This window comes from Saccostrea echinata, unplaced genomic scaffold, assembly GCF_033153115.1.
Source record: "Saccostrea echinata isolate AGI-Se365-2 ecotype Australia unplaced genomic scaffold, CSIRO_AGI_Sech_v1 ptg000023l, whole genome shotgun sequence".
NCBI classification, from domain to species: domain Eukaryota; kingdom Metazoa; phylum Mollusca; class Bivalvia; order Ostreida; family Ostreidae; genus Saccostrea; species Saccostrea echinata.
The window spans coordinates 11,825,069-11,842,320 of NW_026889772.1; the positions used below are offsets into that span (position 1 = coordinate 11,825,069).

The 17,252-nt window shown below is 33.1% G+C and overlaps 2 protein-coding genes across 2 annotated transcripts in view; one reads left to right on the forward strand and one right to left on the reverse strand.

Annotated features, from left to right (window-relative positions):
* LOC133191199 (dyslexia-associated protein KIAA0319-like protein) overlaps positions 1-12,276 on the reverse strand; it is a 65,826-nt gene extending 53,550 nt beyond the window's left edge. The window contains exons 1-2 of the mRNA XM_061326935.1: positions 12,258-12,276; positions 1,765-1,906 (exon numbers count right to left, since the gene is read on the reverse strand). Of these exons, the coding sequence (XP_061182919.1) occupies positions 1,765-1,861 (97 nt within the window). The 5' untranslated portion in view covers positions 1,862-1,906; positions 12,258-12,276. The remainder of the gene's footprint in view (positions 1-1,764; positions 1,907-12,257) is intronic.
* Positions 12,277-12,557: 281 nt separating this feature from the next.
* Positions 12,558-15,291, forward strand: LOC133191472 (putative peptidyl-tRNA hydrolase PTRHD1). The gene is made up of 2 exons (XM_061327224.1): positions 12,558-12,758; positions 15,030-15,291. Exons 1-2 carry the CDS (start codon positions 12,573-12,575, stop codon positions 15,201-15,203), a joined length of 360 nt encoding a protein of 119 aa, XP_061183208.1. The 5' UTR covers positions 12,558-12,572; the 3' UTR covers positions 15,204-15,291.
* Positions 15,292-17,252: the final 1,961 nt, after the last annotated feature.

Consider the following 17,252-nt stretch of genomic DNA (forward strand, 5'->3'; position numbering starts at 1 on the left):
GAAAAAGAATGGCCGCAAAATTTAAAAAGTAGGTCACCGTGACCTACTTTTGAGTCAACATGATATGAGGTCCTTAGATACATCAACTGACAAGATTTGATGATCCTAGTCCTTATAGTAAGCAAAATATCAACATTTTAATAAAATGTAATTTTTGGTCAACTTTGAAGTGACCTTGAGACCACGCCCTTTGCCCCAGGGTAAATCCCCGTGCAAATTTTAATCTACAACATATCCTCATCCTTTTGTGTAAGTTTGGTTATAATCTGCCCAGTGGTTCTTGAGAAGAAGATTTTTTAGCAACCAGTACTTTTGTTTCTATTTTCCTAATTATCTCCCCTTGTTAAAGGGTCACAACCCCAGTTTTAGTATAAAAGGGAGCCCTTGGGCCAAGGATACCTTGTGACAAATTTGACAATAATTGGCCAAGGGGTTCAGGAGTTATGGCCCATATTCTAAAAAGTTTACGCACACCGCACGCCGCACACCGCACAAATGGCCATAGCATTAGCTCTTTGAGCCTTTGGCTCAGAAGAGCTAAAAATGTAACATAAAAATTTTGAAACATCCTACAGACAGTCAAAAATGGATAATAAAGGTCACAACTTCTGTCTTCATGACACATAAATATGTAGAAAAATGAAAATTCTTATTGTTAAAGCCATTAACTTAAAAATGATACTTTTTTTTTTTTTTTTTTTTTTTTTTTTTTACATATTTATTTGCAAGGTAAGAAATAAATGACTCGCTAAGCTGAGCCATCTACAAGAACAACAATAAGCTCTTCTTTGGAGAAGGCTTTTCTTGAATTTATTACATCACTTTATACTCTTTGTAAAACAAAAAGAACATCAATGAAATACATGTATATATAATTTATATTTGATGCCAAGGGACTTATGACCAGATAACATGATGACAATGACCAAAGGTCATTTGAACAAAGGGACAGGAAATGCATATTTCATGTCTGGGTCCCCACCTGTATATCTCAATTTATAATATCTCCTTCAGAAATAGGATGTGGCCTTCGTTTTGAAGTCCCCTTTACTGAAGGGTGCTTTGTGGCAAGTTTGGTTGAAACTGGCCAAGTGGGTCTGGAGATAGGGACTTAAAAATGTGAAAAGTTTTATATATACATGTGATGATGTGAATAGTAAATACATACAGATCTACATTCATCTGACAGTCATAGAACTGAAAAGCTTTCTTGAGTCTATAGCTTAAAGTGATGAGCTTGAATATAATTTTTCAAAACATTCACTAATTTGAATATAACCCACACAAGGTATTAGTCCTATTTAAACAGGTATATTTCAAACTGGGATATAAACATGTATATATATATATATATATATGTATGTATGTATGTATATATATATATATATATATATATATATATATATATATATATATATATATATATATATATATATATATATATATATATATGGAATCTCCCATGGTTTGTGGTTAAATACAACTTTTTATCCGAGTTGTATGTTTTTATCCCCAAGCCTTGGCAGTTCTAGGAAATATAAAATTCTCTGCCTATTTCCTTGTATTTCTTTGAAGATTGCAATAAAAAAAAAAGATTTCAAGAGAACAATGGTTCCAAAGAGATTAATTTGTTCTGCAAGCAAGACTACGTAAAAGACAAGAAGCCCTTCTTATAAAACTGTGATGGATAAGGCTTTACAATACAAGATTGCATTGTCTTTGTGTGGTTAAGCTAATAGACAATGTCAAAATTAAATTACTTACCAGGAATGGTGAAAAGTATGATTAGAATAATCAGGTTTGTTGCAGACATCCATTTTACACATGAAATGTCCCTGGAATTTGAGATCATTGTACACATCCTAGCCCATAATGCTTGTGGTCAGCATGTAATGATGGACGAAATCTGCAAACAAACATACACATTAAGATAGTAGGGCTGAAACAATTCACCGAAATCTCGATATTGTTCAATATTACTGCTCAGTTCAATGTTTGATTCACTATCTCGATTTTCGGTTTGGTACTTTTTTTATAATCGGGTTTGGTTACTCCTTGAAATAGATCGGGTTCGACCTCAATTTAATAGTTTAACACACACGGGGGAGAAAATTGTGAAGGAGAAAGTTTCAGAGCAGGCTGCCACTGCTAGTATTGACACAAACAAAGTGCTCTTTTAATCTACAGAAGCACAAGTAGTGCTCTTTATTGTATCACCACCTTTTACTTGCCTTTTGAAATCTGAATACATGTTTTCTTTAACCTTATGATTTTTTTTCTTTTTTAAAATGTATCGTATTGAAAAAATTGAATTGTGACACAAGTATCATGATACGTACCACATCATGGAAGGGGCATATCATTTCAGCCCTATAAGTTAGATGTCATTTTTTACATGGAAACTTATACAATTGCTTGTACTGGTAGATATAGATATCAAATATTGAAATTTGAGCTAAGATAAATATATTACAGCATCAGTAGATTAACAATCTGTAATTAAAAGCACTTTTTAATTTTTTCTCATGTATATTTTTATTAGCAGTAGTAATTATAGTAAAGTATTAGATTATATACAGCAGTAATCATATTTCATGAAAATTTTGTCCCGCTTATAAGCACAAACTATAAAGTACCTATCCCGCAAAGATAAGAACTCACCAAAAATTCATTATCTACGGTATATGAATATGTTATCTATAAGTATCTATCAAATGAATGTTAACAGCCCCGTTTAAGGGTGAAACGTTTACTGATTTTTGTAAATGTTTAAACGAACAGCAGTAAACGAAACGTTACCGTTTAAATGGGAGAATATTTTGTGTTGAATTTTTATGGTTACTTACTCATGAAACACTAATTTAATACTCTATTCTTTCACTATATTAATGTAAGTATGAGTTGTTATAACTATTTATTTGTTGGTTTTTTATGACGAAAGAATATGAAGTGCATAAAACTCATTCACTTTCTAAACCGTCACCCAATATTGCATTAATAGTTTGTTTGGCTACATATCGGACGTAGAAAAAGCATTGTCAAATGAAACTTGCAAAGATGGCTCTTTTAATCCTGAATTAAGTATACCGCGGTCTGTTGACTGTATTGAAACACTTTTAAAGACTGGTGAAAACGTACGCATTATATTTATTTAATCAAAGAAAATCAAGTTTTGTACTTTGAAAAATAAAATAAAATCATAATACATCGTTAATATCCGCTACTCAGAAATCGGAATTAAATATGTTAGACAGTATTTGGTTTTAGATAGTTTAGTTTAATAACATGTTTTCGGTATCGATTAAAACAGAAAACAATTATTTTCTTTGGTAAATATGAAACAAAACAACTTGTTTGTATTTGTCTTTACTTCTGTTAGGCATTGATAATGATCTTCCTGTAAACGTTTACTTAATTCGTAAACGTTTAGAGCATTTAATCAAAACGTCGCTGTTTACACGTGTAATCGTTTCGCCCTTAGCCCCGTTCATGCCATCTTTGCTAGCCAAGGGTTTCTGATCCGCTATTCCTCACAAACCCTTGGCCTATGGTGCTGTCAAAAGATGGGAATGTTTACATCACATGATCTTGAATCTTACCACATATGCACAGATTGCATCATCGACAGAAATAAAAAGCGAATTTAAACATTTAAGTTTTTGGGAATAATTAACAAGAAGGTATCTAGTGACGTTTATTTGTTATTTAGGATGCAAATCTACATCTGTAATATACATTCCTGATCACATTATTTGCCCATCAACTTACGATCGGATGACACCATAGCAGCTGCTATTTATAGAATGTCATGTTTTCTTACGGATCGTTGTTTACTTGCGTTTTTCATTCCCAAGACTATAGAGTCAAGATATATCCTGAATGCAGATATTGTCATTTACAAAAAGCAATTGCTGATTGGTCAAACTATATCAATCAACTCCAATCACAACTCCCGACTTTTGACAGCACCATAGGCCAAGGGATTATGAGAAGAGTAGCGGATCAGAAACTCTTGGCTAGTGAAGATTTCATGCAAGAGAAATGAAATTTACTACAGAGTCCAATGGGCTTGTTGAGTGGGAGTAACAGATTAAAGTTCATTAAACTTGTTTTGACCAAAAAACCACCCCAAAAATAACATATACTTATCCCAGATCGGTGAAAAAGATCTGAAATCTGGGGAGAAAAATGCATTTTGCTGCTAGCAGCATTTGCTGTGACTGGTTATTTTGAAAGATAAATGGATGGGCTACTGAATATACATCACAGCTCTCCACCAGATAAGCATTATATGACAGGGAAATCAATCTGGCTTGTGTGATTTCCCTGGTGACAGTAATACTTGATACTTGTACATTCAACTGTTGAACTAGTATAATTAGACCTAATCATGCAGTATCATTCTGCTAAAAGTGTAACCAACAATTCATGAATTTAAAAAAAAAAAAACTTTCTCCTTAATTACATGTGATCTGGGGGTTTTAATGATTTGTCAATCCTCTGACAATCTCAAAACAACGTTATGCAATGACTATTAAATGCAATATTATTATAATGCATGATCAGCCTTCTACAGACATAAATCATATGTTGAACCATTTCTTAATTTTGTGCATTTTACTAACAGAGCATCATAAAATATATCTTGTTATATCATTTTATAGTTGTATATAAAAATTTTTGCTGCATGAATGCCAGAATAGTTTTTAATACACCATAATATGTGATATAAATGGTAATATTTTTTAAAATGGTTCAAGCACTTAAACAGTGGTGAAAACCAAAATCTATTTCAATTCATGATTACAGATGTCAAGTATAATTTTTTTGCACACATTAAATTTATCATGATCACATTTTCAATATGATGCAAGAACTTGGTCAAACACATGGTGATGGCTCTATTGATTTTGGTGAAATTGTGTCACTTTCTCGGTGGTTGTTTACTCATGTCTAACTCCAATTTTTAGGAATCAATAATTATTGCCAGTAACCAGTGCTTGGACTGTCCAACATCATGCACTTATCATTTCCATTTCAAATGCTCAAAAGTAGTGATATAGTTGGGTTTTTTTTAAACATGTCAAACTGTCTGCACCATGTTCTGAAGCAATGTAAAACATGTCCAGTGGCAAATTTTAATACATGCTAGAAATCATTAAGATGATGACCATCTTAAAGGCCACACTTTTAGTAAATGTACATGCATGTAATTTAACAGCTGACATGATAAAATCTGCAGAATCTTGGATCAATATCACTGAGTGCCCCTTTAGAGCAGTCTATGACTGAAGTATTAGTAGGATTTGGGCAAGGGGAGGGAAATTATGCCCCAGACAATGAATTTACAGAGAAAACTACATTGTCCTTGACATTTAATAGGTACTTAAAAAAAACTTAAAAGGTTACTGCACACCCTAAATACTTAAAAAAGCACTCTGTGTGTATAAAGTTTAATCCACATTTGGCAAATGGAAGAGACTTCAAGAGAGACATCCTTGACTTTATTGAGAGAATTACATCATTCCTTTGGAAAAGTATTTGTATATATAGTAATGACATCCTGCTTTAATAATATTACCAGTACATAGAACATGTAGAATGCATGAAAGACATGATGAAAAAGTGATGGCTGTATACATAGAATATAGACTGATAATCAAGTCAATCATTACAAAAGTCATTCCAACACTCAAAACAAATCAAACAAAAAGTCTCAACAAAAGAAATACATTGTGATTAAGCAATTTCCTCTATATTTTTTCCCTGTATTCTCTGTTTACGAAATTTCACTTTTTTCTCATAAATCTTGGAACATATATTTGAATAAAAGAAAATTAATGTAATTCTATGAAAACATATATTTTCATTTTAAATCTCTCCAATATCTGTGATCATTACATCCCTATTTCTGGTTAGTCTCTGTCATTACACAATGTTGACCATTTCTTACATCTGTCTTACATTTGTTATCAGCTAATTGTAACATGTCTGATAAGGCCACTACAACATTTCACTTCCTATTTCAGTACAACTAACTGATGTTAGTCAATTCATATACTAAACTGACATCTTTTATTTTCATTTAACTACACAGCTAGTGTACATTGAAATATATTTTCTATGTGATAATTGATGACTGCTTCCAAATTTTTCCTCTTCTTTTAATAAGTTTATTTTGATTCATTTGAACAAAAAGATTGGATTTTAGTACCGTGACAACAGTTCTTTTCTTCTGCAAAGTAGAAATATGGAATTATAGAGATACCTTTCAATTTACCAAGCATCTCTCAAATTAAAAGGCTACCGGTAAATGGAAAAGAGACTAATCAAAACTCTGTACCCATCCCCTGAGACACTGATACGAGATGTTTGACAGGTTTGTCTGAGACACTGATACAAGATGTTTGACATGTTTGTCTGAGACACTGATACGAGATGTTTGACAGGTTTGTCTGAGACACTGATACGAGATGTTTGACATGTTTGTCTGAGACACTGATACGAGATGTTTGACAGGTTTGTCTGAGACACTGATACGAGATGTTTGACAGGTTTGCCTGAGACACTGATACAAGATGTTTGACAGGTTTGTCTGAGACACTGATACGAGATGTTTGACAGGTTTGTCTGAGACACTGATACGAGATGTTTGACAGGTTTGTCTGAGACACTGATACGAGATGTTTGACAGGTTTGTCTGAGACACTGATACGAGATGTTTGACAGGTTTGTCTGAGACACTGATACGAGATGTTTGACAGGTTTGTCTGAGACACTGATACGAGATGTTTGACAGGTTTGTCTGAGACACTGATACGAGATGTTTGACAGGTTTGTCTGAGACACTGATACGAGATGTTTGACAGGTTTGTCTGAGACACTGATACGAGATGTTTGACAGGTTTGTCTGAGACACTGATACGAGATGTTTGACAGGTTTGTCTGAGACACTGATACGAGATGTTTGACAGGTTTGTCTGAGACACTGATACAAGATGTTTGACAGGTTTGTCTGAGACACTGATACAAGATGTTTGACATGTTTGTCTGAGACACTGATACAAGATGTTTGACAGGTTTGTCTGAGACACTGATACAAGATGTTTGACAGGTTTGTCTGAGACACTGATACAAGATGTTTGACAGGTTTGTCTGAGACACTGATACAAGATGTTTGACAGGTTTGTCTGAGACACTGATACAAGATGTTTGACAGGTTTGTCTGAGACACTGATACAAGATGTTTGACAGGTTTGTCTGAGACACTGATACAAGATGTTTGACAGGTTTGCAATAGCTGCCAAAGCATAAGAGTCAACTTTTTTGTAAATTTTAATTTTTTTGAATTTATAAGTCTGAAATGCTGTTAATTAAGAACAGAAGCTATAGAATTTCACTGCAAATTCACTCCAATACCACTGGTCTACATTGCCATTTGTTAAATTATTTTGCATGTCCACATAGAAAACATAAGTTCATGCAAGGTTTAAACTTAAAGACTTGTCCACTCACCAAATGGAAGTAAAATTTGAAGTTAAGCCAAGCTAATTCAGGGAATTTGTGTCTCCCTCTTAACGTAAAAAGAAGGGCATCAAGTTATCATCAGGAAACTATTTTTACAAGATATGAATTTTTGACCTTGATCCTTTGACCTAAAAATCAATAAGGTCCTTCCTTTTAAAAGTCATTGGGAGTACATGTAATGATATAAAATTTGATTCAAAAAGCTAAAAAAAAAAAAAAAACAAAACAAAGTTATCATCTGAAATCCATTTTTTTTTATCATAACTGAATTTTTGATCTTTGACCTTTTGATCTCAAAACCTTTAGAGGTCCTCTTTAATTCACACAGAGCTATGAATATGAAATTTCATTAAAAGGGCTCAAAGAGAATGTTTAATATCATCTGAAAATTATTTTTGCAAGCATGAATTTCTGACCTTGACCTTTGACATTTTGACCTTAAATTCAATACTGGTCAATGAACACGATTTCATTGAAAAGGCTCAGGGAACATTTGTTATATTAAATAAATCTAGAAATCATTTCTTGCAATACATAAATGCCTGACTTTGTTCTTTGACCTCAAAGTCATTAGGGGTCTTCGATAGGCCACAGGGAGTTTGGATATGAAATTTTATTGCAAAAGCTCAAAGGCTTTTTGATATATCATCATAATCATCCAGAAAGGAAAGTCAGACAACAAGATGGACAGACCCAAATTAACATCCCCCATTTCCAGTGAAATTGAGAGACAAAAAATTACAGTTTTATTCTTGCTAAACTATGCATGCAGTGATCAAAACTAACTAGGTGAATGAAATAGCCCATTGGGCTATCTCATTTTAAATTGGGATAGACCGTCGACAAATGGGTCTGTCCACAAAAATAAACTTGATAAACACGCACTTGTTTTTTGTTCATATGTATTTTTTTTTAAATTAATATTAAAGTATCTGTTATATTTTCATAATAACCTTGTGAAAATAAATATGAAAACAGTGTTCATGCTTTTCACAAAAATCTGTACGATGTATTCAGATTCATCGTATATGAACTTCACTCTGCAAACCAGTTAATGTTTGTGACAGACGCAAACTCTATTATCATCTTAAGCTTTCCTTTTTTCAGATTCTTTTTTTTCCCTTGTCTTTTTGTTTTATTTAGTTTGTGTTTTAACTTTTACGTTCTGCTTCCAATGAAATGGTCTGGATTTGCAGCATGACAGATGCACACAAGAAGCGTGCATTGGATAAAAATAGTACACCGTTCATTTATTGAAAGATGCAAAATGTTTATATGAATAATGAGATATAAAATAATTCTTCTAACACAAAATATAGAAGTATCAAACTGTTTCTCACAATCATTCTGTATATATAAACACATGTTAAAAATATAAAATTTTAATTTTAGTTCAATATCTCATTTTACCCATGGCCAAAATTGGGATAGACAATTTGGCCTGTTTCAATTCGGATTGGCGTAGCCCGATTCAACTTGAGATAGATTTGGACCATCGGACAGGTGTCAATTTCGCACACTGTGCATGGTGCTCTTATATCAGTTTCCTTTAATCAGATGATTAAGAGTCATTGCCTTGCTCTTCTTGACTTGGATAGGACACTAGTCAATTTTTTTTTTTTTTTTTTTTTTTTTTTTTTTTTTTTTTTTTACATTTTTTCTGCTTCAATATGCCATATCAAATTTCTAAACCGAATTGCTCCCTATACATCCATTTAATCCTCCATTATGGACCAAATTGTCTCATGGCCAGGCTATTTATTTCTGGAATCTGTGGGGATACTTTTAACTGAGAAGCACCATATGGATGTTCAGCACACTTATTCCAGAGAAGTTACAAAGGGGGGGGGGGGGGGTGAACATTTGATGAAAAAAAAAATACTCATCAGAGAAACTGAATTTGTTCTTTTTTTTTTTTTTTTTTTAAACAAAATTACATACATTTTTCACTGCAAACAATGATACACAGTATTATATTCATTTTTTACATGTATTAACTTCATAAATCCTTTGGAGTTCAAAAAAAAATCAAAAGCCTGAAAGGCTTCAATGACGTCGAACAAGAAAAACAATTTCAAAAGATAATTTTGAATTTGAAGATAGCGATAAGTCAAGTGAGTGACTCAGGAGACATAATAAAAAAATAGTTTTAAACAAAATATCACAATTACAGTCTGGGGCCTTATGTCATGGTCCGAATGGAGCAAGGTTCGAATTGACCAGACACCGTCGAACATGTTCATGCCAAATATTCTTTTCAGCCAATTATGAACTATGAAGGATTTCATGAATTTATATAATATTTTTTCTAATTGCCAATGTCAAAGCGTTGTATTAGTGATTGCATCTAAACTACAACCAAGACTCTGTTCTGTTACAATTACGATCGAGCGTGGTATACGGTATACTGGGAAATGGAGGAAATGGAGAAATACAGTAATACTGGTCAATATCATCGGTTTTTAGGATAGAGTTGGTTAGAAGATTGTATAAGTAAAGCTAAGATTTAGAAATTCAATCTTTTTAGTCTTGTAGTATTCGTGTTTATGTAATTTTGTAATTATTTTACCTCCTGTTGTGTTGTTTATGTTACACTGTTATCGTTCCGAAATGTTATTCATGTCATTCAACGCACCCTTTCTGTAGAAATTCATCCGCAACAACCATCACGTTTTTCTTGTGTGAGAATAAAACATAATATTGTTGTTTTGCAATAGAATTAATTGCAGATATAATTGATGCAATTTTATTTTCAAGGTTTTATTCATTTTGAGCGTTTTCAAAGAAATTGGTTTATAGCTATTGCTATTTTCTATTGCGGATGCATCGACTGACACATTCGGTCGCGTACATATCCGGTCGCGATTTCAACTGGGCGCTTGCTAGATGACGTTCGAGCTCCAAGAGCTCGACGTCATAAAAATTGTGCAATCTAATCTAGTTTTCTACAGACATATCCTATATTGCATTCAATCTCTCTGAGCAGCAGAAGTCCCATCCAATTAGTGTCATCACATGAAAGCTGAATAAAAACAAAGATACCTTAAAAGGAGGTGGGTGAACATTGCATGTAAAATGCCTATAGCTTCAAATGTACGAAAGTCATACTCAGTTTGTGAATTGATTAAGTATTTAGAGTTAAGTTTTTGTCATTAAAAGGTATGAAATTATAATGAAATTAAACTTTTCTGTGGAAAATTTTTTCAGCAAAAAAATCATTCTAAGAAAAATGTAGTATTCCTTGGGTTCGAACCCAAACAATAAAAATCCTAAGTATCAATTTTCTCTTCGAGACTAAAATGCTAACCACTACACTAAAGTTGCTAATGACAAATACAGATATTTAAATCATGTTGTGATATGACCCTAGACTAAATAAACTTCAAGTATTTCTCACACAGATACCAATTTTGTGTCATAAAAGTATATTTTTAAGGTATAAAGGGTCTTTGCTCTATGTTTTTGTTAACCGAAGAATGTATATTTTTAAGCATACTTTAAGTATAATCTTTCAAAAGAATGGAGTGAAGACCCACTCATGTGGAAAAAACAAGTTTTCGCAGTGTTTTCTCCAGGCCGTTTTTGCATGATGGCACGGTCCCTCACCATGCATCACACATTACCACTATGCTTCCTGCTATGCATGAACTGTTTAAGGTTACTATGCCATTTTTAAGAGGACGATTTACTTAAAATGTAATCAGTTATTAATCTATCAATAAAACAATTCAAATCACCAGAAATCTTGCATGTGCATGGTGCACACCTGTGGTGATGCAAATCATGGTACATATTCTCTTTAGAGAAGTGGACAGCTTTCGCATACATCCACCTCTCTTTGCAAGACTTCATGTTTTGATTCTGGAAAACATGTAAATCTCGAACCGGTGACGACCTGCACTTCAACTGACATTTCATCTAAAATACGCCTGAATGTAGGTAATAGACATGTTATATTAACAATTTTAACATGAATACACACAATTGTCACAAGAAAACTGACCTTTACATACTGTTAATCCATTTTCACAATTTCTCCATCCCGGATTTAAATTATGTGCAAGTAACTCTTGAATGATTCAAAAATCTCTAATCAGGGTTTGATGATCTAATTCAAGTCATGCTTCATTGTCAGTGATAGGGCCGTTTAAACTGCCATAGCATATTAATGATGATCTAGTTGTAGAAGAATCATTCCTTTAATGAGTTATCATGTTTCAGAAGTTAGAGTTGTAAAAGGTAGACAGAGTCGCGACACAAGCTGGTGTCACTGAATTCCCACTTTTCAATATGGTCACTTCTCTGAACCCTCCCCCCCCCCATGAACACACAAGGTACATTATAAATATAAAGCTGGGGTCAGAGAAATCTTGTATTAAGTAGAATCTAACATTCAGAGAGATTGACAGCCAAAAAAAAAAATTACCAGATGTACACGATCTAATCTCTAATAATGCATAAACGGCCATGTCACAACTTAATTATATTTCGAAATAAACTGCACCACCTGCTTAATTTCCTGTAGGTATTCAATGAACAAAATATTGGCTGGATACAACAGGACAGAGAATATTCGCATCAGACATAATTTTGAACAGTCTGCACAGGGAGACATAACAGACCACAGGTTTCAAATACGAAATTGGTTTAAACAATTAAAATCTTTTTTCCTTATATCTAATCTTATAAAAGACTGTATATTATTAAAATAAAAACCCGTGTTTACTTACAAATTCTCCTGTGTATTTTGTTCAATGTAAACGTCATCGTATCTAAAATTTCATTGGTCGACTATTTTCCTAGAAAAGGTATATTGTACAAGTTGTGATTCGAAAAGAAATTTGCAAAAAGATTGTGCATGACATAAGCATGATTCTTTTCAGAGAATCATAGAGTTTAGATAAACATTTATTATTAAGATGAAATCTTTTTAATTTTACTTTAGGTTTCACTTATTTCGAAGCAGTATTCGTACGTTTTGTCCATTTCTGACGCTTCTTTCAAAATGGCTGCGCCCATCAACACAAAAGTGCAAAATTACTAACATGGCTCAAAATTTGGTACAGTACATAGTCGTTCGCAAGGATCTGTTAAAATCAGGATGGCCGACTGGTGCCCTCATTACACAGGCTTGTCACGCCTGTGTTGCTGTCATACATCAGTTTTACGACAATGAGGACACCAAAAAATATCTCAACGATATAGACCGAATGCATAAAGTAACATTAGAGGTAATATTTATGTTGGCATACTTTGTAGGTTCTGTTATTAAGATTTACCAAAACAAAACAAAACAAAAAAAAAACGGATCGATTTTTGAAATTATATTCTCATATTTCTTTTCACATGAATTATAAACATGGTCAGGTGATAAATACTAGGTTTGGCACAATCTCTTGATTTAGCTTTGAAGCTTGAATTATCTATTTAGTTTCATTTATCCATTCAAAAAAGCTTGGTAAAGCTTTTTTTTATCATACTTATTTCAGAAATAATGCATTTTTCTCAGCATGTAAGAAAATTTGCATTTTGGTGCAGTTATATTAACAGGTCCAGCACAATCTCTTGATTAAGCTATATAGCTTGAAATAGCTATATAGCTTTATTAAGCTATTCAAAATAGCTTAATAAAGCTATTTATATGCAGGTTTTCACAAAAATGTTATTTGTACAAAACAGACAAAAAGTCGCAAGTATTTGACTATTCATATATGTAATATGGGTTATCAAGTCAACAACCCAAATCAAAGATAGTTCTGACATTGCAGCATTTGAATACTTTTAAGCAAAAGATGAATTTCCATTGTTTGGGTAACTGTACACTACCTTGTGTGCGTTGAGGCATGGATAAGTATGATTGCTTCTCATTATGTACTGAATTATTACCAATCAATTATCTTGTTGATCATAATTGGCCTCCTTTATAATTTCATTGAAGAAGTAACTGTATTAATTGCTTTACATAGCCCCAAAACTTTTAGAACTTTGAGTACAAAGTCTCTTAAGGAGACGCAGTTTGATGAGTGATTTTTACATGCATTATTTTCATAAGAGTTCAAGGTTGAATATCATCACTGCACCAAGGTGCGACTTTTTGTGCATACTTGGAAAATAACACATTTGAGAAAAAAGTGTGATAAAATAGCTAAATCAAGCTATTCTGGATAGCTTAATAAAGCTATATAGCTAAATCAAGCTATAAAGCTTAATCAAGAGATTGTGCCGGACCTGATTAACTTAATAATTAAGTTACTTTTTTCCCCCTAATTATTTTATTTTTCAAACAAAGTTCAACATATTGTCAAACAATCCATTATATCTTAATATGTTTATCTGTGCCTGGAACACTGGGGCAAGTGCAGTTGTATACCATGAGAAACCTTTACACAGCTTATACTGTAGATTCCTTATTTTCCGTGAGTACTTTATATAGCGAAATGCCTTTGCCATCAAAACACTAGAAAAATAATTCACGAGTATGTGGTTGATCAAGAGATTTTATATGGATTTCAGTACCTTAGAAATAAAAGCGAGTAAAGTTATTTTGCGAGTGGTGCTTCTCACGAAATTATGCTATATTAATTCCTCGCGTATATTTAGGAATCTACAGTACTTTAAACTTTGATCTGCCTCATCAAATTTCAAACCACACGAGACATTCTAGACTGTGAGGTCATATGACATTGTATGCAAGTTGCATTTTCATAACTGAGTCTAAATAGGCCCTTTGCAGTTTTGTAATGAAAGGCATTTGTAGAGTAGAAGCAATTATTTTTGTTTTGATTGATCTCTCTGAATGAACTAAAATCTTAATACATGATAACTGCATGATTGTTTATTCACCATTATCGCATGGAATCCTGGTAGCAAAGAAATTCTGGGAAGGTTTCACAAAAAAATTTCCTTGACAACTTTTATCCAGATTTTCTCTATTCTTACACGTTAGTCTATTGAGCTTGTTTTGTGAGCGGCGTTTCACACCACTTGGTGTGCTTGCTATTAACATGATTCAGAAATTAAGTTACTTTTCAGCTTTATATTAATTGTTCTGAAAATAATGAATGAAAAGATCGTTTAATTCAAACCACATCTCCCTCACTCAAAGTTCAGGGCATCCCTAAAGATGAACAGGCTGAGGTGCTCTGGTCATGGGTATAAAAGCCTTAGACATGTATTATGGTTAAATGGGAATACTTTTAGAAATAAAAAAATATAAAGAAACTGCTTCTTGTGCTTTTCTTATTTTTAGATCTCGTTTTGCATTATTTATTGAACAACATTCGTATTAGTGAATATTTGATTAAAACATTGTTGCCTTTAGAGGTTTCACCAACATTTTATCTACCAAAATTACTGTATGCCTTTGAATTTAGAATTTAATTATTCCATGGTTAAAAATCATCAATTGCCAAAATGCCAAGTTTCTTATTTTAAAATTGAACTACACATAATGTGTTCATGCAGAAGTAAGCAATGGTTTCATCTCATCATATTCTTTATAGGCAACAGATGAAGAGAGTATTGTAAAGCTGTCAGAAACATTGGCCAGTAAAGGGATTGAGCATAAACTGTGGATAGAACAGCCAGAAAACATACCAACATGTGTAGCAACAAGACCTTACATAAAGGAAAACATTCAAGAACATTTTAAAAAGTTCAAGTTATTCAAGACATGACACTGATTTCTTAAAAATTATATATGCATTTTGAATTTAAATTTTACACCTATAATCCTTTGAAATAAATTGAGAACATACAGATTTATTTCTTCTTGGTGTTTTTAATATTTTTTACTCACTGCACGTAGTGCAAACTGTAATCTAAAACACGTATCAGGAAGCACAAAGATTTGCATGTAATCAAAAAAATCTACCATGTCTATTGTAGATTCTTCCTACAATAGAAGATTCAAAATATCATTTCAGTTTTAAAAAAATTTAGAATCTTAAACTGAAAGCAATAAATTTGTTATAACATATTTAATTCATTATGTTGAATTCAACAATTTATAATGAATTAAATTAAATTTGTTAAAACAAATTCTAAAATTTGTTATAGTGAATTAAATTCATTTAAACAAGAACAATTCATTATGTCTATATCAAAAATATTTTTTGATAGGTCAAAAATGGGCTTTCGTAGCTAAGCCATTAATATTACAAGTCCAAGAAGACACCAGCTGATCAATTTGTGGCTGTTATAAAGTGCACATGGGGAAATGAAATGTTTTTTTTTTTTTAAGTTTTGTAAATAATTCTTTAATGATAACATGTATAACAAGAGGCCCATGGGCCACATCGCTCACCTGAGCACATTGGTTAGGAAAAAGCACAAATCACTTCAGTATTGAAAGGTTTAAAGGGGAGGGGGGGGGGGCTTGGATTTTGAACTACCTGAGGATGCTTCCATATCAATATAACAGATGGCTTTGCTGTTATTGAGCAGAAGATTTTTAAAGATTTTTTTTCCTATATATTCCCTTGTTAAAAATTTGATCCCCCATTGTGGACCCTCCCTACCCCCCCCCCCCCCCCCCCCCATTATTTGAACAAACTTGAATCTACACTACCTGAGCATGCTTCCATATCAATATGACTAAACATGGCTTTTCTGTTGTTGAAAAGATTTTTTCCTATATATTCCTATGTAAAAATTTGATCCCACATTGTGGCCTCACCCTACCCCTGGGGGTAATGATTTGAACAAGCTTGAATCTACACTACCTGAAGATGCTTCAATATCAATATGACAAAACATGACTTTACTGTTCTTGAGAAGAAGATTTTTCAAGTTTTTTTCCCCCTATGTATTCCTATGTAAAACTATGATCCCCCATTGTAGCCCCACCCTAACCCCAGGGGTCATGATTTGAACAAACTTGAATCTACACTACCCGAGGATGCTTCCATATCAATATGACAAAACATGGCTTTGCTGTTCCTGAGAAGAAGATTTTTCAAGTTTTTTTCCTTATATATTCCTATGTACATGTAAAACTATGATCCCCCATTGTGGCCCCACACTACCCCTAGGGGTCATGATTTGAACAAACTTGAATCTACACTACCTGAGGATTCTTCCATATCAATATGACAAAACATGACTTTGCTGTTCTTGAGAAGAAGAATTTTCAAGATTTTTCCTATATATTCCTATGTTAAACTTTGATCCCCCAATGTGGCCCCACCCTAACCCTGGGGGTCATGATTCGAACAAAGTTAAATTTACACTATATGAGAATGCTTCCATATCAATATGACTTAACAAGGCTTTGCTGTTCTTGAGAAGAAGATTTTTCAAGTTTTTTTTTCTGTATATCCCTATGTAAAACTTTGATTGCCCTTTGTGGCCCCACCCTACCCCCAGGGGTCATGATTTGATACTGCACTACCTGAGGATGAATCCACAACAATACGATTAATTGTGACTTCGTTGTTCTTGAGAAGGAGATTTTTTAAGATTTTTTTCTATATATTTTTATGTAAAACTTTGATCCCCCATTGTGGCCTCACTCTACCCCTGGGGGTCATGATTTGTAGAAACTTTAATCTACACTACCTGAGGATGATTCCTTATCAATATGACTAATTGTGGCATTGCTGTTTTTGAGAAAGAGATTTTTAAAGATTTTTTGCTATAAATTCCTATGTAAAATTTTGATCCCCCACTGTGGCCCCACCCTACCCCCCGGGGGTCATGATTTGTACAAACTTGAATCTACACTA